Genomic DNA, 26,241 nt, shown 5'->3' on the forward strand with positions numbered 1-26,241 from the left:
TCTCTGTATAGGGGGGGTGGATCTGTGTATAAGGTGAGGGCGGGTGTTATGATCTGCGCGTCTCTGTATAGGGGGGGTGGATCTGTGTATAAGGTGAGGGCGGGTGTTATGATCTGCACTCTCTCTCCCTGTCCCCGGCAGATTCTGCACGGATTTAAGGAGCAGGTGGGGGAGGAGAATTGGAACCAGTTCTCTGAGCAGTTCCCCTCTCTGCTGAAGGAACGCCTGGCTGCATTCTACGGGGTGTAACAAGATGGCTGCCAGCACCAGCCCGGCGTGGGAGGTGAGGGGGGTGGGGGACACGGAGGGGAGGGGGGGGAGCAGGAAGGGGGGGGGGGGGAAGAGATGCGATATACAGGCATACCCAGGTTTAAGGACACTCACTTTAAGTACACGCGCAAGTAAGGACATATCGCTCAATAGGCAAACGGCAGCTCGCGCATGCGCCTGTCAGAACGTCATGAACAGCAACACCGGCTCCCTACCTGTACCGAAGCTGTGCGCAAGCGGGGAGACTATAGAGCCTGTTACACATGTTATTTACATCAGTTATGCACGTATATAACGATTGCAGTACAGTACATGCATCGGTAAGTGGGGTAAAGGTAGTGCTTCACTTTAAGTACATTTTCACTTTACATACATGCTCCGGTCCCATTGCGTACGTTAATGCGGGGTAGGCCTGTATATATTACCTCTGTGTTGGTTATTGTATGTGTATATTGTAAAAAGAGAGATGAGGGTGCTCCCCTAGAAATAATACCTCATACAGTCTGGAGGTGATAATAAAACTGTGTGTGTGTGTGTGTGTGTGTGTGTGTGTGTGTGTGTGTGTGTGTGTGTGTGTGTGTGTGTGTGTGTGTGTGTGTGTGTGTGTTATACAGCTGTGAACAGCTTAACTCAGACGGGCAAGTGTGTGCTGGATCACAGCAAGAGTTCCTGGCCTCTCCACACAGCTGGTGTGCCGTCTCTGGGTTGCTCGCGTCTGTCTCTCGCCACGATGATACCAGACAGAGGCGAAAGTGCGCAATACACAATGGTGAGATTAAAATGTAGTTTATTAGTACAAAAAGGTAAGTACAAGTGAACTTGCATATAAACAAAAGCACATCCGGCGTCCGTCTCTTGCGTTCTTACTCCTTAAGAGTTTCTCCCTGCTGCCGCGTGCGGTAACGGAGCCGTCACGCAAAAACTACGGAAGCCTCCCGTTGCCAAACACAGAACACCGCGTTTCGTGATTTGTATCGCTTCCTCCGGTCCTCAAGAGACCTGAGGAAGCGATACAAATCGCGAAACGCGTTGGTGGAGTTGTGCTGTATTTGGCAACGGGAGGCTTCCGTAGTTTTTGCGTGACGGCTCCGTTACCGCACGCGGCAGCAGGGAGATTCTATTAAGGAGTAAGAACGCAAGAGACGGACGCCGGATGTGCTTTTATTTATATGCAAGTTCACTTGTACTTACCTTTTTGTACTAATAAACTACATTTTAATCTCACCATTGTGTATTGCGCACTTTCGCCCCTGTCTGGTATCATCATGGCGAGAGACGGCACACCAGCTGGGTGGAGAGGCCAGGAACTCTTGCTGTGATTCAGCTCACACTGGCCTCAGCTGGCCTCAGCTGGCCTCAGCTGGCCTCAGCTGGCCTCAGCTGGCCTCAGCTGGCCTCAGCTGGCCTCAGCTGGCCTTTTCCCTATGTATGTGTATATTGTAACCTGTGTTCCACCGCCTTTTTTTTCTTCACCCCCCCCCCCCTTCCTCGCTCTTCGCCCTCTCTCCCCCACCCCTTTTCGACCCTCTCCGTGCAGGTCCGTGAGGTCATTTGGGGAGGATCTTGTCCCGTGTTCCCACTCATCCGGTCTCTACAAGCGTTTCGGAGAACAGCGGCAACAGCCAGTCACCTTCACTTCCTCCTCCACGCCGAATCCACGTCGCCGGGAACCTGCCGGGGAGGGGAGAAGAAAACCCCTAACCACAACCCCTCTCTCTCCCCGACACGAGATCTTTTTAATAACCAATTGTTTAATGGGCGCCTGGGGATCCAACCGGGTAACCGTTGTGGGGTGGGAACAGGGACACCCTTCAGAATTAGCTGGAAGTACAGTGGGATTTGGGTGTGGGAGGGGGGGGAAGGGAAAGGGTATTGGGTAAAACTGGGGGGGAGGGCAGTAAATGTTCCATGTTGCAGTCAGAAAGGTCCAAGACACGTAACGTAGTAAAAGTAGGGGTTCAGGGAAGGGGCAGGATGGCGGCCATCTTTAGTAAATCCCACGATTATCACCGCCAGGGTGATGTCTGACACAGCTCCCTGCTTCAGCTTAGCGGGGCAATGTTTGGGAGCTTCTCACCTGTCTTAATGCTCCGGCTCCCCTCCCCAGTTTAAGGGGGCAGTTAGCCATCAGTAAACCCCACCGCCAACAACCCCCTCCCCCCCAAATTAACAATCAATTGCGGAGTCGGCTACAGCTGCCCCCTAAAGTTACAGGGTCAGGAGCCTCTATCTCCCCCCCCCCCCCGACACAGGCTCCAATTTGGGGTTAAACCTACAGGTCATTTTTAAGCGTCCTTGTCACAGAATGGAAGACAGAAGAATCCGTTCGTCGTAAAAAAAAAAAAACGGTTTGCTGGTCGGGACAGCGGTGTGATACGGACCCTACCAGGCGCGCGTGCTTGCCACACCCCTCTCCGCCCGGCAACCCGACGGAGGGGCTGGCGCATGCTTTTAATGGACATGGGGGGGCGAGACGCAGGAGGGGGGGGGGTGTTTTAACCGCTGTTGGCTCCTGTTCCCGTGTCTGGAAGTCCTCTTGTACCACGCTGATGCGTTTCACGGAAAAGGGGGGGGGGGGTTCCAGCGATGCGGCTGTGGTGGCTATAACCCCGCAGCTAGTTATGGGGGGGCGCATCTCACTTCTGGGGGGGGGGAGTGTGCAAAGGCGGACAGGAGACAGAGCTCTTTTTAGGGGATTATTTTATATCGGATGATCGAGCCGGTTCCAGCTGAAATTCCCTGTTGCGGTCCATGTGGAATTTCATCTGAAACGTTCCAGGCGGGTACAAGGATAACCCCCCCCCCCTTTCGTCTCTGAAGCCGAGCCCCCCCCCCCAAAAAAAACCACCACGCTCTTTTGTGAAAAGCGTACCCCCCTTTTTAAAACGCATGATTTATCGGGTGCTGGCCCGGTGTTGCAGCTAAGAGCATGGATTTTCTTGAGCCCCCACGCCCGTCAATGTGAAGATGTCGATGAGGTCAAGGGAAAGCTGTTCCAACGTCGCTGGAAATGGGGGTGACGGAAATGCGTCCTCTCCCGAACTCTGCAACAACAGACATTCTCCCCCCCCCCCAACCCGTCTCCCGACCCGCAAGAAGGCAAAATGGCATCAACCCACCGACCCCCGTGATACTGCTAAAACCAGCGCGGACTGCGTTAAAACATTCCATATACCTCCTGCCCCCCCCGCCCCCATAAGATATATATATTTTGAGATAATCCCTAAAAACTCCAGGACACACAAGGCAGAGAGGTTGGACATTTGGAGGGGGGGGGGGGTCTTAGATGAAATTGTGAGGGGGGGAATCGATTTTTAGGTTTGTTAGAGTGCAAACATTCGAGGTGGGGTGCCGTCAGGGAAGAGGTTAGCCCAAGCATTGATACAAACTGTGGCCATCTCCTTTTTTTAGTCGGGGTGAGCAACGCCAGTCAAGGGCCTCCCAACAGGTCGGGGTATCCCTGCTTCAGCACAGGCGGCTCAATGTGTGGCTTCGACTGAGCCACTGATTGAGCCGCCTGTGCTGAAGCAGGGGTACCCCCGACAACCTGACCTGTTGGTGGCCCCCTGAGGACTGAAGTTGTCCACCCCTGTTGGAGGGTGTCAAGAGGCGAAGTGCAAGCTCCTGAGTCGAGGCGAGTTTGCACCTGTGGACCATCCTTTAAACACCCCCCTGTGTTGTACAGTAGGACACGCCACTAGGCCCCAGTGGGATTCTGGGACTGTGTATCGGTATATGTCATGTATTGTTTCCTATGGTAAAACTGCAGAGTATTTCGTGTGAAGCTGTCTGCTTGCACCTTGTTCACATGAGAATTATATTCTCATTTTATGTATAATTTTATTTTCTCTTGTTTTTTTTTTGTTTTGTTAACTAAAATGCAGTTTTTTTGTGATTGAAGGTTGTTGGGTTTTTTTTCTTCTCCAGAGAGTTTGATTTAAGAATGGGGTGAGACAGGCGTGTCCCTACCACCGCAGGGTGACAGACAGGAGGGAGCTATGGTACATGGAGTCTGTCCCTCCCAACGCAGGGTGACAGGAGGGAGCTATGGGACACGGAGTCTGTCCCTCCCCCCGCAGGGTGACAGACAGGAGGGAGCTATGGTACATGGAGTCTGTCCCTCCCAACGCAGGGTGACACAGTGACACAGTGACACAGACAGGAGGGAGCTATGGGACATGGAGTCTGTCCCTCCCACCGCAGGGTGACACAGTGACACAGACAGGAGGGAGCTATGGGACATGGACTCTGTCCCTCCCCCCGCAGGGTGACACAGTGACACAGACAGGAGGGAGCTATGGTACATGGAGTCTGTCCCTCCCCCCGCAGGGTGACACAGTGACACAGACAGGAGGGAGCTATGGTACATGGAGTCTGTCCCTCCCAACGCAGGGTGACACAGGAGGGAGCTATGGGACATGGAGTCTGTCCCTCCCCCCGCAGGGTAACACAGTGACAGGCAGGAGGGAGCTATGGGACATGGAGTCTGTCCCTCCCCCCACAGGGTGACACAGTGACACAGACATGAGGGAGCTATGGGACATGGAGTCTGTCCTTCCCCCCGCAGGGTGACACAGTGACACAGGCAGGAGGGAGCTATGGGACATGGAGTCTGTCCCTCCCCCCGCAGAGTGACACAGAAAGGAGGGAGCTATGGGACATGGAGTCTGTCCCTCCCCCCGCAGAGTGACACAGACAGGAGGGAGCTATGGGACATGGAATCTGTCCCTCCCACCGCAGGGTGACACAGACCGGAGGGAGCTATGGGACATGGAGTCTGTCCCTCCCCCCCGCAGGGTGACACAGACAGGAGGGAGCTATGGGACATGGAATCTGTCCCTCTCACCGCAGGGTGACAGACAGGAGGGAGCTATGGGACATGGAGTCTGTCCCTCCCCCCGCAGGGTGACACAGACAGGAGGGAGCTATGGGACATGGAGTCTGTCCCTCCCCCCGCAGGGTGACACAGTGACACAGACAGGAGGGAGCTATGGGACATGGAGTCTGTCCCTCCCACCGCAAGGTGACACAGACAGGAGGGAGCTATGGGACATGGAGTCTGTCCCTCCCCCCGCAGGGTGACACAGACAGGAGGGAGCTATGGGACATGAAATCTGTCCCTCTCACTGCAGGGTGACACAGACAGGAGGGAGCTATGGGACATGGAGTCTGTCCCTCCCCCTGCAGGGTGACACAGACAGGAGGGAGCTATGGGACATGGAGTCTGTCCCTCCCCTCACAGGGTGACACAGACAGGAGGGAGATATGGGACATGGAATCTGTCCCTCCCCCCGCAGGGTGACACAGTGACACAGACAGGAGGGAGCTATGGGACATGGAGTCTGTCCCTCCCCCCGCAGAGTGACACAGTGACACAGACAGGAGGGAGCTATGGGACGTGGAGCCTGTCCCTCCCCCCGCAGGGTGACACAGTGACACAGACAGGAGGGAGCTATGGGACATGGAGTCTGTCCCTCCCACCGCAGGGTGACACAGACCGGAGGGAGCTATGGGACATGGAGTCTGTCCCTCCCCCCGCAGGGTGACACAGACAGGAGGGAGCTATGGGACATGGAGTCTGTCCCTCCCCCTGCAGGGTGACACAGACAGGAGGGAGCTATGGGACATGGAATCTGTCCCTCTCACCGCAGGGTGACACAGACAGGAGGGAGCTATGGGACATGGAGTCTGTCCCTCCCCCTGCAGGGTGACACAGACAGGAGGGAGCTATGGGACATGGAATCTGTCCCTCCCCCCGCAGGGTGACACAGTGACACAGACAGGAGGGAGCTATGGGACATGGAGTCTGTCCCTCCCCCCGCAGAGTGACACAGTGACACAGACAGGAGGGAGCTATGGGACGTGGAGCCTGTCCCTCCCCCCGCAGGGTGACACAGTGACACAGACAGGAGGGAGCTATGGGACATGGAGTCTGTCCCTCCCCCCCCTTAGAGTGACAGAGACAGGAGGGAGCTATGGGACATGGAGTCTGTCCCTCCCCCCGCAGCGTGACACAGTGACACAGACAGGAGGGAGCTATGGGACATGGAGTCTGTCCCTCCCCCCGCAGGGTGACACAGTGACACAGGCAGGAGGGAGCTATGGGACATGGAGTCTGTCCCTCCCCCCGCAGGGTGACACAGTGACACAGACAGGAGGGAGCTATGGGACATGGAGTCTGTCCCTCCCCCCGCAGAGTGACACAGTGACACAGACAGGAGGGAGCTATGGGACGTGGAGCCTGTCCCTCCCCCCGCAGGGTGACACAGTGACACAGACAGGAGGGAGCTATGGGACATGGAGTCTGTCCCTCCCCCCCCTTAGAGTGACAGAGACAGGAGGGAGCTATGGGACATGGAGTCTGTCCCTCCCCCCGCAGCGTGACACAGTGACACAGACAGGAGGGAGCTATGGGACATGGAGTCTGTCCCTCCCCCCGCAGGGTGACACAGTGACACAGGCAGGAGGGAGCTATGGGACATGGAGTCTGTCCCTCCCCCCGCAGAGTGACACAGTGACACAGACAGGAGGGAGCTATGGGACATGAAGTCTGTCCCTCCCCCCGCAGAGTGACACAGTGACACAGACAGGAGGGAGCTATGGGACGTGGAGCCTGTCCCTCCCCCCGCAGGGTGACACAGTGACACAGACAGGAGGGAGCTATGGGACATGGAGTCTGTCCCTCCCCCCGCAGGGTGACACAGTGACACAGACAGGAGGGAGCTATGGGACATGGAGTCTGTCCCTCCCACCGCAAGGTGACACAGACAGGAGGGAGCTATGGGACATGGAGTCTGTCCCTCCCCCCGCAGGGTGACACAGACAGGAGGGAGCTATGGGACATGGAATCTGTCCCTCTCACCGCAGGGTGACACAGACAGGAGGGAGCTATGGGACATGGAGTCTGTCCCTCCCCCTGCAGGGTGACACAGACAGGAGGGAGCTATGGGACATGGAGTCTGTCCCTCCCCTCACAGGGTGACACAGACAGGAGGGAGATATGGGACATGGAATCTGTCCCTCCCCCCGCAGGGTGACACAGTGACACAGACAGGAGGGAGCTATGGGACATGGAGTCTGTCCCTCCCCCCGCAGAGTGACACAGTGACACAGACAGGAGGGAGCTATGGGACGTGGAGCCTGTCCCTCCCCCCGCAGGGTGACACAGTGACACAGACAGGAGGGAGCTATGGGACATGGAGTCTGTCCCTCCCCCCCTTAGAGTGACAGAGACAGGAGGGAGCTATGGGACATGGAGTCTGTCCCTCCCCCCGCAGCGTTACACAGTGACACAGACAGGAGGGAGCTATGGGACATGGAGTCTGTCCCTCCCCCCGCAGGGTGACACAGTGACACAGGCAGGAGGGAGCTATGGGACATGAAGTCTGTCCCTCCCCCCGCAGGGTGACACAGTGACACAGACAGGAGGGAGCTATGGGACATGGAGTCTGTCCCTCCCCCCGCAGAGTGACACAGTGACACAGACAGGAGGGAGCTATGGGACGTGGAGCCTGTCCCTCCCCCCGCAGGGTGACACAGTGACACAGACAGGAGGGAGCTATGGGACATGGAGTCTGTCCCTCCCCCGCAGGGTGACACAGGCAGGAGGGAGCTATGGGACATGGTGTCTGTCCCTCCCCCCGCAGGGTGACACAGTGACACAGACAGAAGGGAGCTATGGGACATGGAGTCTGTCCCTCCCCCCGCAGGGTGACACAGACAGGAGGGAGCTATGGGACATGGAATCTGTCCCTCTCACCGCAGGGTGACACAGACAGGAGGGAGCTATGGGACATGGAGTCTGTCCCTCCCCCTGCAGGGTGACACAGACAGGAGGGAGCTATGGGACATGGAGTCTGTCCCTCCCCTCACAGGGTGACACAGACAGGAGGGAGATATGGGACATGGAATCTGTCCCTCCCCCCGCAGGGTGACACAGTGACACAGACAGGAGGGAGCTATGGGACGTGGAGCCTGTCCCTCCCCCCGCAGGGTGACACAGTGACACAGACAGGAGGGAGCTATGGGACATGGAGTCTGTCCCTCCCACCGCAGGGTGACACAGACCGGAGGGAGCTATGGGACATGGAGTCTGTCCCTCCCCCCCGCAGGGTGACACAGACAGGAGGGAGCTATGGGACATGGAATCTGTCCCTCTCACCGCAGGGTGACAGACAGGAGGGAGCTATGGGACATGGAGTCTGTCCCTCCCCCCGCAGGGTGACACAGACAGGAGGGAGCTATGGGACATGGAGTCTGTCCCTCCCCCCGCAGGGTGACACAGTGACACAGACAGGAGGGAGCTATGGGACATGGAGTCTGTCCCTCCCACCGCAAGGTGACACAGACAGGAGGGAGCTATGGGACATGGAGTCTGTCCCTCCCCCCGCAGGGTGACACAGACAGGAGGGAGCTATGGGACATGGAATCTGTCCCTCTCACCGCAGGGTGACACAGACAGGAGGGAGCTATGGGACATGGAGTCTGTCCCTCCCCCTGCAGGGTGACACAGACAGGAGGGAGCTATGGGACATGGAGTCTGTCCCTCCCCTCACAGGGTGACACAGACAGGAGGGAGATATGGGACATGGAATCTGTCCCTCCCCCCGCAGGGTGACACAGTGACACAGACAGGAGGGAGCTATGGGACATGGAGTCTGTCCCTCCCCCCGCAGAGTGACACAGTGACACAGACAGGAGGGAGCTATGGGACGTGGAGCCTGTCCCTCCCCCCGCAGGGTGACACAGTGACACAGACAGGAGGGAGCTATGGGACATGGAGTCTGTCCCTCCCCCCGCAGAGTGACACAGTGACACAGACAGGAGGGAGCTATGGGACGTGGAGCCTGTCCCTCCCCCCGCAGGGTGACACAGTGACACAGACAGGAGGGAGCTATGGGACATGGAGTCTGTCCCTCCCCCCCCTTAGAGTGACAGAGACAGGAGGGAGCTATGGGACATGGAGTCTGTCCCTCCCCCCGCAGCGTGACACAGTGACACAGACAGGAGGGAGCTATGGGACATGGAGTCTGTCCCTCCCCCCGCAGGGTGACACAGTGACACAGGCAGGAGGGAGCTATGGGACATGGAGTCTGTCCCTCCCCCCGCAGGGTGACACAGTGACACAGACAGGAGGGAGCTATGGGACATGAAGTCTGTCCCTCCCCCCGCAGAGTGACACAGTGACACAGACAGGAGGGAGCTATGGGACGTGGAGCCTGTCCCTCCCCCCGCAGGGTGACACAGTGACACAGACAGGAGGGAGCTATGGGACATGGAGTCTGTCCCTCCCCCCGCAGGGTGACACAGTGACACAGACAGGAGGGAGCTATGGGACATGGAGTCTGTCCCTCCCACCGCAAGGTGACACAGACAGGAGGGAGCTATGGGACATGGAGTCTGTCCCTCCCCCCGCAGGGTGACACAGACAGGAGGGAGCTATGGGACATGGAATCTGTCCCTCTCACCGCAGGGTGACACAGACAGGAGGGAGCTATGGGACATGGAGTCTGTCCCTCCCCCTGCAGGGTGACACAGACAGGAGGGAGCTATGGGACATGGAGTCTGTCCCTCCCCTCACAGGGTGACACAGACAGGAGGGAGATATGGGACATGGAATCTGTCCCTCCCCCCGCAGGGTGACACAGTGACACAGACAGGAGGGAGCTATGGGACGTGGAGCCTGTCCCTCCCCCCGCAGGGTGACACAGTGACACAGACAGGAGGGAGCTATGGGACATGGAGTCTGTCCCTCCCCCCGCAGAGTGACACAGTGACACAGACAGGAGGGAGCTATGGGACGTGGAGCCTGTCCCTCCCCCCGCAGGGTGACACAGTGACACAGACAGGAGGGAGCTATGGGACATGGAGTCTGTCCCTCCCCCCCCTTAGAGTGACAGAGACAGGAGGGAGCTATGGGACATGGAGTCTGTCCCTCCCCCCGCAGCGTGACACAGTGACACAGACAGGAGGGAGCTATGGGACATGGAGTCTGTCCCTCCCCCCGCAGGGTGACACAGTGACACAGGCAGGAGGGAGCTATGGGACATGGAGTCTGTCCCTCCCCCCGCAGGGTGACACAGTGACACAGACAGGAGGGAGCTATGGGACATGAAGTCTGTCCCTCCCCCCGCAGAGTGACACAGTGACACAGACAGGAGGGAGCTATGGGACGTGGAGCCTGTCCCTCCCCCCGCAGGGTGACACAGTGACACAGACAGGAGGGAGCTATGGGACATGGAGTCTGTCCCTCCCCCCGCAGGGTGACACAGTGACACAGACAGGAGGGAGCTATGGGACATGGAGTCTGTCCCTCCCACCGCAAGGTGACACAGACAGGAGGGAGCTATGGGACATGGAGTCTGTCCCTCCCCCCGCAGGGTGACACAGACAGGAGGGAGCTATGGGACATGGAATCTGTCCCTCTCACCGCAGGGTGACACAGACAGGAGGGAGCTATGGGACATGGAGTCTGTCCCTCCCCCTGCAGGGTGACACAGACAGTAGGGAGCTATGGGACATGGAGTCTGTCCCTCCCCTCACAGGGTGACACAGACAGGAGGGAGATATGGGACATGGAATCTGTCCCTCCCCCCGCAGGGTGACACAGTGACACAGACAGGAGGGAGCTATGGGACATGGAGTCTGTCCCTCCCCCCGCAGAGTGACACAGTGACACAGACAGGAGGGAGCTATGGGACGTGGAGCCTGTCCCTCCCCCCGCAGGGTGACACAGTGACACAGACAGGAGGGAGCTATGGGACATGGAGTCTGTCCCTCCCCCCCCTTAGAGTGACAGAGACAGGAGGGAGCTATGGGACATGGAGTCTGTCCCTCCCCCCGCAGCGTTACACAGTGACACAGACAGGAGGGAGCTATGGTAATGAGGTCGTGAATCTCACTATATCAGGGTCTCTCTCTCTCTTCAGTCACTTGCTCCAAATTCACTCATGCATGCGCTAGCTCACTAAGAAAGACTCTGACACAAAGTTCAGCTTCAATCTCAGTACATGCGTTATCCCAGGGGTAACACAGGAACTGCTGCTTTATTGTTCAGCTCACACAGTTCATATAGCTTACAATGGGGCGAGGCAGGGGGTTGGGTTTTAGCCAGATATATCTTGCTCCGGGACACGCTGTTGTCTCTCATTGGTACACATTATTCCCCGAGGCGTGCACATTCCTTCGTGCATGGGTGCGTGCTCAGCTCATGAGAGACTCGGGCTGATAAGTCAGTTGTTTGTACATCTTGCATCAGCCGGATTTCTTCCTTCCAGGATAATCTCAGGGTGCGGTCCCGGATACAGGCGCCATCTTTACTGGACAATATCTATTTACTGGGCTGAGTTATATAACACTCGGAATAACGGATAAACATATATTCACATAATCTCTTCTACCTTCACAATCCCCCCTTGAATCTATATTTATTCGTTCCCTCCCTAGGGGATACAAGCTGTCCTACGATGCGGGGAATGGGGAAAGGATTTCTTCACTTGACTACTGGCACAACACATCTCTAACAGATATTCATACCTTCCATCAAGACTGTAAACATCGTAGGAGTCTCTTTCCCCAGAAACTTGGTTCTTATAATAAAGAATTATGCATAATATATTTCTGCTTTGGGGGGCTTCGGGTAGGCATATCCGACTTAGCTTTAGTTTGCAAAAATGATTCCAGATCACTTCCTGTACTCATCATCGTTTCTGCTCCGACTACTTTATACATTAGTTTCCGATAAAGAGGAAAGACACAGCAAAGCACAAGGATAGCAAAAACAAATAAACATAACAAAATTAATCCAATAGTCGTGAGAATTGACTTCCAGCCTCCAGTCCAATCTGCCAGCCAGTTGGCCCAGCTGGTATCCACCCCTGAATTTCTCTTAACCTCTGCCGCTAGATCCCTGATCTGGTTTAGTGCTTTGACCGTCTTTCCATCTATCACAGAGTTTTCTGGGATAAACGTGCAACATTCTTCTCCAAACATTGAACATACCCCCCCTTTCTCTGCTAAAAGCATATCCAAGGCCATTCGATTCTGAAGAGTCATTCGGGTATTTGGTCCTAGTTCCTCAATTATACCTTGGAAAGCGTCCCTACTATAATTGATAAATCTCTGTTGGTTGTAATACAGATAATTGATCCAATCAACATTTTTATTAATTTGTACTTGGGGAACCATTGATGCGAATCCAGCAAGAATTTGGTCTTGGGCCTTAAATTCATCAGGGACCCCCCTTGGGACCCCTATGGCATCTCTATATACCAGATTATCACTTTGCAGGGCTGTTGCTATACTTCTTTTTGATCTCGACAGAGAGAGAGGTTTCCTGGATAGGTACTGTACTTCTGGTTCCCATGGGAGCACTCTAAAAGGCATAACTACCTTAACTAATGCACACTGTCCTTGCCACACTGGGGGTAGAATGTTCCGGAGTTTACCATTTCCGCATAACCAATATATATCAAACATATGTGCAGTGTGATTCTGGAGTTCGGCAGAGGTTATAGATGAGTTAAAAGCGCAGAACCCTGAGTTAAATCTTCCTAGCTTTATTCCCGAACATTGGCACATTGCTCTTGTTCTCAAGGTTTTTTGGCTTAGCTGAACCGCTCAATATCAATTGGAACTTCAGAAGAAAAAATGTATTTTAAACTAACATTCATTCCAACTTTCATACAGACAATAGACAATATCAGGCACCTAAGATGGATGCTGACTCAAAATGGTTGCTTAGATCCCAGTGCTGTTATATCAGACCCCCCTCCCTTACGTCATATTCTCACTTTGTCACTCCCTCCCTTTTTATTCTTAAAACATAGCTTTTGAGAATAAAGTTCATGATGATAGTCCAGGGATAACTTCAGAGGACAAGGGCGCGTGCCCTTCACTGTCATAGTCTCGTAAGGCGCTGCGGCCAATATGTCTTTTGATGAATTGAATAACTGTGGTCGGCATCTTCTTTCTTCACGGGACTGCTGTTTTCTGGCATCTGTAAAGAGTGGCATCCGAATGGGGGAGGGGGTCGCACACCTGTGGATCATACCTTTGCAACACGTGACACCCACATATATGACAACAAGTAACACTCCCAAACACATCAAAACATTCAAAAAAAAAAATTTGCTCCAAGTGATCTAAGCCATTCACCTAACCCCAAGGGTGATAATCTGTCACTTCCCTTTGTAAACCTCTTTTGAATCTCTTGTATTTAATCAAGTTCATGCTGCACATTGCTACACTGATCTGAAATAAAAACACAACATTGTCTTTAATCAAACAGATAACCCTCCTTTTGAAGCTAAAACATAGTCTAAAGCAATTCTGTTTTGTAAGGCCATAAGCCTAATCTGAACCTGTTCTTGGATTTTCATAATCATCACAACATTCTATTACTGAGAATTGAGGGGGTTTGGTATCTGTGGAAGCTAATGCATGATCCTCACCCTGCACGCATTGTATACATCAATCACTCAGAATATCAGAACAGACGATGTCTGCGATGGGTCAACATGGCTGACTTATGATCCTTTCCTTGTGGCTGACACCCGCCCTCCTTTTGGTGGAGGTGCAACACACTTCTGGATCAAAGTTTTGCTGCACATGACACATACATAGAGAGTGAAGAGTACTGCCAAAACACATACAAGAGCTTTCACAAGCCACGCTTCCAGGAAACCAATCCTCCCATCAAGGCTCAATTCTACATACACCTTAAATTTCTAACTTAACACACTCTAAAGAATAAAAATATTGAGTCTCTGGAAAAATGAAATGTTCTGATAAAACCTGGCCTTAGCCTGGTGTCTTATTTTCCTCGTTGGTTAACGGTTAGAGTTTTGACTCGGCAAGACGTTAACTTGATGCGGCTGTGCTTTAGGTGACTTTGGTCTTTGGTGGCGCTGGAACGTTTGGTGGAGCTGGAACGAGCTTTACTGTACTTTGGGTCCAGGAAAATGACTCTGCCGCTTTAATTGCTGTATTGGTGATTACTTTAGGCCTTTTCACCTGAGATGAAAAGCATGCTTGCGCAGGGAATATGTGACTATTAACCCCATCTCGAGTAGGTGCACTTTCAACTTTGCCTAGAGAGCCTCAAAAAATGTATTAGTTGCATACAACTTATTGTTTTATTACCAATAACATGGTCCTTAATTCGTTCCTTTGGACTGCTGATAGTCATAAGTCATCCCATATGTGTCTCATAGGGAGATAATTTATACCTAGGACTAAATTCTTGTATCAATGTGTTTACTCCTGTCTTAGCATCCACATATAGACAGAGGTATTCCCTATTAATGTTCCTAATTCATTCCTCAAATTAAAACTAAGTAGCCAATGTGAACCTGACTTTGATACAATCTAAGTTCCTGAAAATTTAGGGCCTCATCCCTTGCTAACCACTTGTTTCCATAATTAATTCTATCCTGTCTGCAGGCCATATCCCTAAGACCTGGGAAACTACCAGAGTTTGTCCCAAGCTTCAAAAGTGGGGACAAAAAACACTGTCTCAAACTACAGGCCAATATCCCTTTTCTCAATACTATCTACTGTTATGGAAAAATATTCCCTCCCAATTTAAGCAATTATTTTACCCCTACAAATTTCCCTAGCCAATCCCTATTTGGCTTTTACCCCGAACACTCCACTGTAACTATTCTGCTAAGAAATTTGAAATGCCTTCTACATAATGCATACCTTATTCACTTATGTAACTGCTTTTGCAACTATGTATCCCCTGTATTTAACCCTATACACAAGACACACCCACAAATGAGAGGTGACTCCCAAATTCACCACCCTCTAGCAAACCCATTCTAGATTACACAGCAATTTTTACAATAACCACTGCTTACGGACACCTTTGGAAAAAATAAATGGTTAATTCGTTATAACATACATCACATATTCAGTTAATAGACAAATGATTTTGTATAAGACTTCACACTAATGTCTTGCTTTATATAATCTCTTTGCACAGTGCTGAGCACATGGTCAGCTTTATAATTTTAAAGACACTCTGCATATTCATCTGACTAAAGAAAAAATATTTTCTATAAGATTTGTTTCCGGGCAAAGAGCCATCTTGTTTCTGGGCATTTCGCCAATTGACCCTGAAAAGATAAGATAAAGATACACCACAGCTTCTTCCTGAAAAATAATAATTATTAGCTTGGAACTTTTGCTTAAAGTTTAAATACATGGAGCTTTATCCAGAGCCCTAAGAACTACATTTTTTATGACCTTTCAAAAATTAACCAACAGGCTTTTATATAGCTGAGGTTCATATAACTTCTTAACACACAAATAACGCCACACGCTCATGCTATCTCCCTACACTCAGTTCTTTTTAATGCCTTCTGTTTTGAACTTTCATAGTTTCACTGACTTCATTCACTACAAATTCATGCTATCTTGTGACAAGGGGGCATAATTTTATTTTCTCGTCTTTCTCCTGACTAGCAGGCTCACGGGGGCGGTGAGCTCCACAGGAGTAACAATTATCCCTGCATACTGGGTTCTGTGATTTGCATATGGGACATACCCAATATGGTGATTCCACGGGACATGGACTATTTTGAGGATATGGAGGGGGAGAGTCAACTTTAGGGGTAGAAGGTGTAGTTTTGTCACTTTCGGGTACTTTCATATAACAGTAACTTTTCTTATCTTTCCCTCCACATTCTATTTCAGTGAAACCTTCCTTTTGAAGCTCAATAGCCACACATAGATAAATCAGTCACACCACAATTAAAACAATCTTAGCCTCCCTTTTCTATCTCCTGCTCGGTCTATTTTTCTCTGGACAGCCTTGGTAACATTAAACCAGGCTTCTGCTATCTTCAGCAGGTTGTTATTATTCAAAATTCCTCTCCTTTTTTTTTTTTTTTTTTTTTCAATATCTTTCGCCACTCTTCTGGCTGTAACCTGCCTTCTGCTGCAGTAATACTACATACTTTAAACAGCGTACTTGCTTTATTTTTCACTTGTTCTTATATTAACTTCTGTCCTGGCAATGATAAAATAACTGCAGCGGTACCCTTCTGTCCCTTAACAGAATTATTTTGACTCATACTAACGTAAGGTACATTTCCATGTGGGATTCAAAAATCACATAAGACTGCGCTCCCTGAACTTCCCCCTCCCATAGAAAAAGACTCCTCTTTCTAGTTGCTATTAGAACAGAAGGAAAAAGAATATTTTCTGGTTTTAAAAGACCCATTCGTGTGGCCAGCACGAATAAAGTTTTCAAAGAAATATTACCAGGGCTGGCATTCTTTTCCGTTCTATTCTCTCTCTCGGTGGCAGGCTAAGACTCCTTTCCCTGTCTTACTTGCCTGTGCTTAAATGTTAAAACTGCACCTTTTTTTTTTTTTTTTTTTTCTTCACTTATATCACTTTTGCATATTCGTTCTTAACAACTTCGGTTGCAATCTTCCCGTAGGCGGGACTCCCGCCAGTTTATATAGATTAGTAGCATGTTTGGTATATTTCTTTCCTTCTCGAGTGCGGACTAAATCTAGTGCTGTCTGTGCCCCTTTGGGTAACACATGTTTTTTCTTAAATAAGTGCAACATCTCTGAATTCTCTGTTCGTCCCACTAATATATCGTGGCCGGTCCTGTGTCACCGTCTCGAGGGAACCACTGTTTGGTTACCGCCCTCAGACGCTGGGTCCCTGACCCCAGACACCCGGTACCGGAGACAGAGTACTATCTCTACGTCTCGAGGGAACCACTTTTCCAGGTTACCGCCCTCAGAGCATCAGTGCCTGTCCTGTTCCCCTTTACTGGGCTGACAGCCTGCACTTCTTGGTGCCTGTCCTGTTCCCCTTTACTGGGCTGACAGCCTGCACTTCTTGGTGCCTGTCCTGTTCACCTTTACTGGGCTGACAGCCTGCACTTCTCGGTGCCTGTCCTGTTCCCCTTTACTGGGCTGACAGCCTGCACTCTCATTCAGGGATTTTGCAATTACTTATCAGAAAAGCAATCAGACAACCCGCAATCTATCTCCCATTACTACCCACTCGGTCACCTAAATTCCCAACACTAATGCACTAATACACCCACATATACTAGCTACAGTCAGTCGACAAAAATCCCACTCCACTTCGGGCTCCCACTTGCGGCACTGACTAGCATATATAACATGTAAACATTCGCACAATTTAGCAACTTATAGGTGACCACAAGCAACTGAAGAGTATGATATTTTTAACAGTTCTAAACAGAGCGCGACTCTAAAGATCACACCGTTGTATCACATCAACGTGAGTGAAAGACCTAAACAGATTATACTACCTAGGCAGCAACCCACCGACTTGTCATAGGCAAGATAACACACAAAATGTATGCAAGAGCTTACCTTGACAATGAGGGTGATCAGTCCTCGGTTCGGTGTGTCACGGTCTCTGCAGCAAAATCAGCGACAGGTCAGTCTCTCGTGGTGAGCCGGAGTCACGCTCCCCCCCTTTCACGTTGGGCGCCAAATAATGAGGTCGTGAATCTCACTATATCAGGGTCTCTCTCTCTCTTCAGTCACTTGCTCCAAATTCAGTCATGCATGCGCTAGCTCACTAAGAAAGACTCTGACACAAAGTTCAGCTTCAATCTCAGTACATGCGTTATCCCAGGGGTAACACAGGAACTGCTGCTTTATTGTTCAGCTCACACAGTTCATATAGCTTACAATGGGGCGAGGCAGGGGGTTGGGTTTTAGCCAGATATATCTTGCTCCGGGACACGCTGTTGTCTCTCATTGGTACACATTATTCCCCGAGGCGTGCACATTCCTTCGTGCATGGGTGCGTGCTCAGCTCATGAGAGACTCGGGCTGATAAGTCAGTTGTTTGTACATCTTGCATCAGCCGGATTTCTTCCTTCCAGGATAATCTCAGGGTGCGGTCCCGGATACAGGCGCCATCTTTACTGGACAATATCTATTTACTGGGCTGAGTTATATAACACTCGGAATAACGGATAAACATATATTCACATAATCTCTTCTACCTTCACAATGGGACATGGAGTCTGTCCCTCCCCCCGCAGGGTGACACAGTGACACAGGCAGGAGGGAGCTATGGGACATGGAGTCTGTCCCTCCCCCCGCAGGGTGACACAGTGACACAGGCAGGAGGGAGCTATGGGACATGAAGTCTGTCCCTCCCCCCGCAGGGTGACACAGTGACACAGACAGGAGGGAGCTATGGGACATGGAGTCTGTCCCTCCCCCCGCAGAGTGACACAGTGACACAGACAGGAGGGAGCTATGGGACGTGGAGCCTGTCCCTCCCCCCGCAGGGTGACACAGTGACACAGACAGGAGGGAGCTATGGGACATGGAGTCTGTCCCTCCCCCGCAGGGTGACACAGGCAGGAGGGAGCTATGGGACATGGTGTCTGTCCCTCCCCCCGCAGGGTGACACAGTGACACAGACAGAAGGGAGCTATGGGACATGGAGTCTGTCCCTCCCCCCGCAGGGTGACACAGACAGGAGGGAGCTATGGGACATGGAATCTGTCCCTCTCACCGCAGGGTGACACAGACAGGAGGGAGCTATGGGACATGGAGTCTGTCCCTCCCCCTGCAGGGTGACACAGACAGGAGGGAGCTATGGGACATGGAGTCTGTCCCTCCCCTCACAGGGTGACACAGACAGGAGGGAGATATGGGACATGGAATCTGTCCCTCCCCCCGCAGGGTGACACAGTGACACAGACAGGAGGGAGCTATGGGACGTGGAGCCTGTCCCTCCCCCCGCAGGGTGACACAGTGACACAGACAGGAGGGAGCTATGGGACATGGAGTCTGTCCCTCCCACCGCAGGGTGACACAGACCGGAGGGAGCTATGGGACATGGAGTCTGTCCCTCCCCCCCACAGGGTGACACAGACAGGAGGGAGCTATGGGACATGGAATCTGTCCCTCTCACCGCAGGGTGACAGACAGGAGGGAGCTATGGGACATGGAGTCTGTCCCTCCCCCCGCAGGGTGACACAGACAGGAGGGAGCTATGGGACATGGAGTCTGTCCCTCCCCCCGCAGGGTGACACAGTGACACAGACAGGAGGGAGCTATGGGACATGGAGTCTGTCCCTCCCACCGCAAGGTGACACAGACAGGAGGGAGCTATGGGACATGGAGTCTGTCCCTCCCCCCGCAGGGTGACACAGACAGGAGGGAGCTATGGGACATGGAATCTGTCCCTCTCACCGCAGGGTGACACAGACAGGAGGGAGCTATGGGACATGGAGTCTGTCCCTCCCCCTGCAGGGTGACACAGACAGGAGGGAGCTATGGGACATGGAGTCTGTCCCTCCCCTCACAGGGTGACACAGACAGGAGGGAGATATGGGACATGGAATCTGTCCCTCCCCCCGCAGGGTGACACAGTGACACAGACAGGAGGGAGCTATGGGACATGGAGTCTGTCCCTCCCCCCGCAGAGTGACACAGTGACACAGACAGGAGGGAGCTATGGGACGTGGAGCCTGTCCCTCCCCCCGCAGGGTGACACAGTGACACAGACAGGAGGGAGCTATGGGACATGGAGTCTGTCCCTCCCCCCCCTTAGAGTGACACAGACAGGAGGGAGCTATGGGACATGGAGTCTGTCCCTCCCCCCGCAGCGTGACACAGTGACACAGACAGGAGGGAGCTATGGGACATGGAGTCTGTCCCTCCCCCCGCAGGGTGACACAGTGACACAGGCAGGAGGGAGCTATGGGACATGGAGTCTGTCCCTCCCCCCGCAGGGTGACACAGTGACACAGACAGGAGGGAGCTATGGGACATGAAGTCTGTCCCTCCCCCCGCAGAGTGACACAGTGACACAGACAGGAGGGAGCTATGGGACGTGGAGCCTGTCCCTCCCCCCGCAGGGTGACACAGTGACACAGACAGGAGGGAGCTATGGGACATGGAGTCTGTCCCTCCCCCGCAGGGTGACACAGGCAGGAGGGAGCTATGGGACATGGAGTCTGTCCCTCCCCCCGCAGGGTGACACAGTGACACAGACAGGAGGGAGCTATGGGACATGGAGTCTGTCCCTCCCACCGCAAGGTGACACAGACAGGAGGGAGCTATGGGACATGGAGTCTGTCCCTCCCCCCGCAGGGTGACACAGACAGGAGGGAGCTATGGGACATGGAATCTGTCCCTCTCACCGCAGGGTGACACAGACAGGAGGGAGCTATGGGACATGGAGTCTGTCCCTCCCCCTGCAGGGTGACACAGACAGGAGGGAGCTATGGGACATGGAGTCTGTCCCTCCCCTCACAGGGTGACACAGACAGGAGGGAGCTATGGGACATGGTATCTGTCCCTCCCCCCCACAGGGTGACGCAGTGACACAGACAGGAGGGAGCTATGGGACATGGAGTCTGTCCCTCCCCCCGCAGAGTGACACAGTGACACAGACAGGAGGGAGCTATGGGACGTGGAGCCTGTCCCTCCCCCCGCAGGGTGACACAGTGACACAGACAGGAGGGAGCTATGGGACATGGAGTCTGTCCCTCCCCCCCCTTAGAGTGACACAGACAGGAGGGAGCTATGGGACATGGAGTCTGTCCCTCCCCCCGCAGCGTGACACAGTGACACAGACAGGAGGGAGCTATGGGACATGGAGTCTGTCCCTCCCCCCGCAGGGTGACACAGTGACACAGGCAGGAGGGAGCTATGGGACATGGAGTCTGTCCCTCCCCCCGCAGGGTGACACAGTGACACAGACAGGAGGGAGCTATGGGACATGGAGTCTGTCCCTCCCCCGCAGGGTGACACAGGCAGGAGGGAGCTATGGGACATGGAGTCTGTCCCTCCCCCCGCAGGGTGACACAGTGACACAGACAGGAGGGAGCTATGGGACATGGAGTCTGTCCCTCCCCCCGCAGGGTGACACAGACAGGAGGGAGCTATGGGACATGGAATCTGTCCCTCTCACCGCAGGGTGACACAGACAGGAGGGAGCTATGGGACATGGAGTCTGTCCCTCCCCCTGCAGGGTGACACAGACAGGAGGGAGCTATGGGACATGGAGTCTGTCCCTCCCCTCACAGGGTGACACAGACAGGAGGGAGCTATGGGACATGGTATCTGTCCCTCCCCCCCACAGGGTGACGCAGTGACACAGACAGGAGGGAGCTATGGGACATGGAGTCTGTCCCTCCCCCCCACAGGGTGACGCAGTATCCATGAGTTACATGTATCTGATACACAGTTCTGAGCCTGGTGCGTACCAGCCATGAAAGAGTTACTCTCCCTGGCCCCTCCTTGCTCTGTCCCCACCTAATGCCCTTAACAAACATGGCGCCTCTGACGTCACTTCTGCATTCCAAGCCTCCCTCTCATCGAAGACCCCTCCCCTCTTCTGCTCTGCTGTTGCCATGGCTGCAGCTGCCGGCAAGGATCCCTGAGTGACAATGACGTCAAAGAAAAGCGCCGGAAGTACGGGCGGTGTCCTAGGAGACGGGCAGAGGCGCCGGGTGGGTATATATACACGCAGTGTGTATGTAGTATAGGTAGGTATACATGTTATTATTGTGTCTAAATCGCTTCTCTCCCCTCTCTCATACGTCTATACATATACACACACCTTATCACTGTGTATATATAATTTTATTGTGTATATCTACATTCATTCACACTATATAGATAGCTATAGCTCTCCCTCTATAGATATTGATCGATATATAGATATTGTGCACATCAAATAGATATAGTTAGTGCTTGATAAGAGGAACCCAATGGCTGTGATAAATGAACCTATGTATAAGGTATAATAAGAACATGTGCAAATTATAAATATAAGTGCACACTCAAAACAGTGCACACAGTGTGCTAACGTGATTTAGACAACAAACTGAGTGTTAAAATTCACGTGAATACACAAATAATAATACATATATCAATAATGTGAATTAAAGTTCAATCCAATTGAATGTAATAAAGGGTATAATTGAATAAAGTGCCACGACGGATCCGCAGCTTCTGATAAAATGAACCACATCCACGATAATCTGTTTTAGAAGAGAGGGGGAGGGGGAAAAAAAGAATCGCGTGTCACATTTAATATCATATCATAGGTTTCAAATTGGCACACTCACAAGTGTAGCCAGGTCATGCTCATCTGTAGCACACTTCTGTAATCGATCACGGCCGCTTGTCAAGGCGCGATGGCGCAACACGCCAAACATCCAGGTCCCGACGCGTTTCGTCGCACGTGACTTCGTCTTCAAGCGGCTGTGTATCGAGCACAAGCGCTACGCAAGGTGGAAACACCATCCATCTTTTTGTTACCTTGCAGCTTTGTGTTTACGATCTTCCTGGAGGGCTTGGGACGGGGCGCCTTTGCTGTTTGATCCGTGGACCCCGGAACGCCGAACGGGGGGGGCGCCAGCCCTCCGTCGGGATTACAGAAGTTGGCGGCCGACGAGTACTCGGTTCATGAGAAAATTCTGTCTCAAATGCGCATGATCTTGCTACACTTGTGTGGGTGCTAGTTTTCATGCTATGTGGCACGCGACTCTATGTTCTCTCTTCTAAACAAATATATAAATATGTATGTGTATACACACACACCATCACATTTTACGTTATGGTGGGTGAAAAAGGCAACAAGAAACCTCCACCGTATTGCGTATAGCAAATAAAAAGATCACTTGTGAGCACATTCACATGTCTCAGACAGGTCTGCAACCCCTGCCTTTCACCATTATCACCTAGCATACTGTATGTATGTATGTATGTCTTTATTTATATAGCGCCATTAATGTACACAGCGTTTCACAGCAGTACTACACGTGACAATCATATAAATAACACACAGTACAAATAACAGGTCATGGGAATAAGTGCTTCAGACATAAAAGTAACATTAAGGAAGAGGAGTCCCTGCCCCGAGGAGCTTACAGTCTAATTGGTAGGGAGAACGTACAGAGACAGTAGGAGGGAGTTCTGGTAAGTGCGTCTGCAGGGGGCCAAGCTTTATGTATCATGTGTTCAGTATTAGCCACAGTGCTATTCATACGCTTCTTTAAGCAAGTGTGTCTTAAGGTGGATAGAGAGGGTGCTAGTCGGGTATTGAGGGGAAGGGCATTCCAGAGGTGCAGGGCAGTCATTGAGAAGGGTTTAAGGCGGGAGAGGGCTTTGCATACAAAGGGGGTAGAGAGATGACATCCTTGAGCAGAACGCTTCCACTGCAGCAAAGGATTCTGGGAAATAACGTGCAAATGAGCACACCATGTCACCTTTTGCCTGAAATCCATGTTTACATGGAACCGTTATAAGCTAATGCTCGTTTTGGTCCCCCCCCTGGGGACCGACACATCGGGTATATGTGTGCACTTTGGACCCAATAAACCACTTTTATGTGATTTATCTCTTGTGTGGTGCCGGTATATTGGATCTCTAGCGATCCTCATTGACATTAACTATTTACCGTGCACCACACCTGCCTCTGCTGAGGTTCTTTTTTCAGTGTGCTCAGCCACATTCTCTCTCTCCGTCTCTCTCTCTCTCCATCTCTCTCCGTTTCTCTCTCTCTCTCCGTTTCTCTCTCTCTCTCTCCGTCTCTCTCTCTCTCCGTCTCTCTCTCTCTCCGTCTCTCTCTCTCTCCGTCTCTCTCTCCGTCTCTCTCTCTCCGTCTCTCTCTCTCCGTCTCTCTCTCTCCGTCTCTCTCTCCGTCTCTCTCTCCGTCTCTCTCTCTCCGTCTCTCTCTCTCCGTCTCCCTGTCTGTCTCTCTGTCTCTCTGTCTCACACACACACACACACACACACACACACACACACACACACACACACACACACACACACACACACACACACACACACACACACACACACACACACACACCCTCGTTTGGGCGGTGAGCACTAGGAAAAGCCACACTCTAAAGTTTTCAAATGTTTATTGTTCTTAACGTGACCTTTTTCACGACGCCAGAAATGTAATGGACGGCCCTCCCCAAGCTGCCGAACAGCAGATGTCTGAGCCCAAAGGGAGTCATTCTTATCCAACCAATAAGGAGAGCGCCACGCGTGTTGGAAACAACCTACAATACCTCAACTCAACTTACATGGCAGATTGTTACATAGCTTTTGTGCGACATACTAGATGGGTGTGGGAAAAAAAGACATACGTCCATCAAGTTTGACCTATGTTAAATGTAGACGGCAGATACAGTATTCTATATTAAGTATTGTCACCCGAAAGAGGAGGAAATAGACATTATTATTGCAAAAGGAATTCTGGATAAACCGCCTAGAGTAGTCTTTTGTTTATAGATATATAGACACACCTCTCTCTCTCTCTCTCTTTTATTCTCTCTCTCTCTCTCTCTCTCTTTTATTCTCTCTCTCTTTTATTCTCTCTCTCTCTCTTTTATTCTCTCTCTCTTTTATTCTCTCTCTCCTTTATTCTCTCTCTCCTTTATTCTCTCTCTCTCTCCTTTATTCTCTCTCTCTCTCCTTTATTCTCTCTCTCTCTCTCCTTTATTCTCTCTCTCTCTCCTTTATTCTCTCTCTCTCTCTCCTTTATTCTCTCTCTCTCTCTCTCCTTTATTCTCTCTCTCTCTCTCCTTTATTCTCTCTCTCCTTTATTCTCTCTCTCTCTCTCCTTTATTCTCTCTCTCCTTTATATTCTCTCTCTCTCCTTTATTCTCTCTCTCTCTCTCCTTTATTCTCTCTCTCTCTCTCTCTCTCTCTCCTTTATTCTCTCTCTCCTTTATTCTCTCTCTCTCTCTCTTTTATTCTCTCTCTCTTTTATTCTCTCTCTCCTTTATTCTCTCTCTCTCTCCTTTATTCTCTCTCTCTCGCTCTCCTTCTCTCTCTCTCTCCTTTATTCTCTCTCCTTTATTCTCTCTCTCCTTTATTCTCTCTCTCTCTCCTTTATTCTCTCTCTCTCTCCTTTATTCTCTCTCTCTCTCTCTCCTTTATTCTCTCTCTCCTTTATTCTCTCTCTCTCTCTCCTTTATTCTCTCTCTCTCTCTCTCCTTTATTCTCTCTCTCCTTTATTCTGTCTCTCTCTCTCCCCCCCTCTCTCTCTCTCTCTCTTTTTTATTCTCTCTCTTTTATTCTCTCTCTCCTTTATTCTCTCTCTCTCCTTTATTCTCTCTCTCTCTCTCTCTCCTTTATTCTCTCTCTCTCCTTTATTCTCTCTCTCTCTATCTCTCTCCTTTATTCTCTCTCTCTCTCTCTCTCTCTCTCTCCTTTATTCTCTCTCTCCTTTATTCTCTCTCTCCTTTATTCTCTCTCTCTCTATCTCTCTCCTTTATTCTCTCTCTCTCTCTCTCTCTCTCTCTCTCTCTCTCTCCTTTATTCTCTCTCTCCTTTATTCTCTCTCTCTCCTTTATTCTCTCTCTCTCTCTCTCCTTTATTCTCTCTCTTCCTCTCCTCTTTATTCTCTCTCTCTCTCCTCTTTATTCTCTCTCTCACCTTCTCTCTCTCTCTCTCACCTTCTCTCCACCTTTACACACCTCGAAGCATAATCAGCAGCTCCGTGGCTGGTACTATCCACCTCATACATCCCCCTGGCCCCCTGCAGCCGCACGTGCCACAACGCCGTCCCGCTGCCTCTGTACCTTCTACCCACTCACCACTTAGATTGCAAGCTCTTCGGAGCAGGGACTCCTTTTGTCTAACGTTTACTTTTAGGTCTGACGAGCTCGTTCCCCTTCTGTGTTACATTATTGTGTCGCGCGTGTTACTGCAGTCAGGCCGCGGTTATAGTGTGCGCGATGGCGCCTGCGATTTCGTGCGCTGCGCGAGCAAAGTGCAGCAGCGGAGAGGGGCCGGCCACAGTGTGCGCGGGCGCTGCCGAGCGAGCGCCCTGCAGGTTTCTCAAGCGACAAATCGTTTGGCGTGGCAGCCAATGAGGGCGAAGCAGCCTGGTGACACGTCCGCCACGCCTCCCATCGCCTCCAGCCTCGGTGCACCCATTGGTTGAGCGACAGGCGCGGGCGCTCCTGCTATA

The 26,241-nt window shown here is 51.9% G+C and overlaps 2 protein-coding genes and 1 long non-coding RNA gene across 5 annotated transcripts in view; 2 read left to right on the forward strand and 1 right to left on the reverse strand.

Moving 5' to 3' along the window:
• Positions 1 to 4,165, forward strand: part of TNPO2 (transportin 2) — a 28,703-nt gene extending 24,538 nt beyond the window's left edge. Inside the window, exons 18-19 of the mRNA XM_075577851.1 lie at positions 142 to 283; positions 1,808 to 4,165. Of these exons, the coding sequence (XP_075433966.1) occupies positions 142 to 249 (108 nt within the window). The 3' untranslated portion in view covers positions 250 to 283; positions 1,808 to 4,165. The remainder of the gene's footprint in view (positions 1 to 141; positions 284 to 1,807) is intronic.
• Positions 4,166 to 11,259: 7,094 nt separating this feature from the next.
• Positions 11,260 to 18,398, reverse strand: LOC142470821 (uncharacterized). The gene is made up of 2 exons (XR_012789344.1): positions 17,154 to 18,398; positions 11,260 to 17,059 (listed from the first exon to the last, which is right to left on the reverse strand). It is a non-coding gene; the product is annotated as an uncharacterized LOC142470821 (long non-coding RNA).
• A 3,240-nt stretch (positions 18,399 to 21,638) lies between these two features.
• Positions 21,639 to 26,241, forward strand: part of FBXW9 (F-box and WD repeat domain containing 9) — a 34,077-nt gene continuing 29,474 nt past the window's right edge. Inside the window, exon 1 of one of the 3 annotated variants that reach the window (XM_075577591.1) lies at positions 21,639 to 21,754. In XM_075577591.1, the coding sequence (XP_075433706.1) occupies positions 21,692 to 21,754 (63 nt within the window). In that variant the 5' untranslated portion in view covers positions 21,639 to 21,691. Of the gene's footprint in view, positions 21,791 to 26,241 lie in introns of all 3 variants that reach the window. The other 2 variants (XM_075577588.1, XM_075577590.1) reach the window with 2 other exon arrangements.

This window comes from Ascaphus truei, chromosome 20, assembly GCF_040206685.1.
Source record: "Ascaphus truei isolate aAscTru1 chromosome 20, aAscTru1.hap1, whole genome shotgun sequence".
In the NCBI taxonomy this organism is placed as follows: domain Eukaryota; kingdom Metazoa; phylum Chordata; class Amphibia; order Anura; family Ascaphidae; genus Ascaphus; species Ascaphus truei.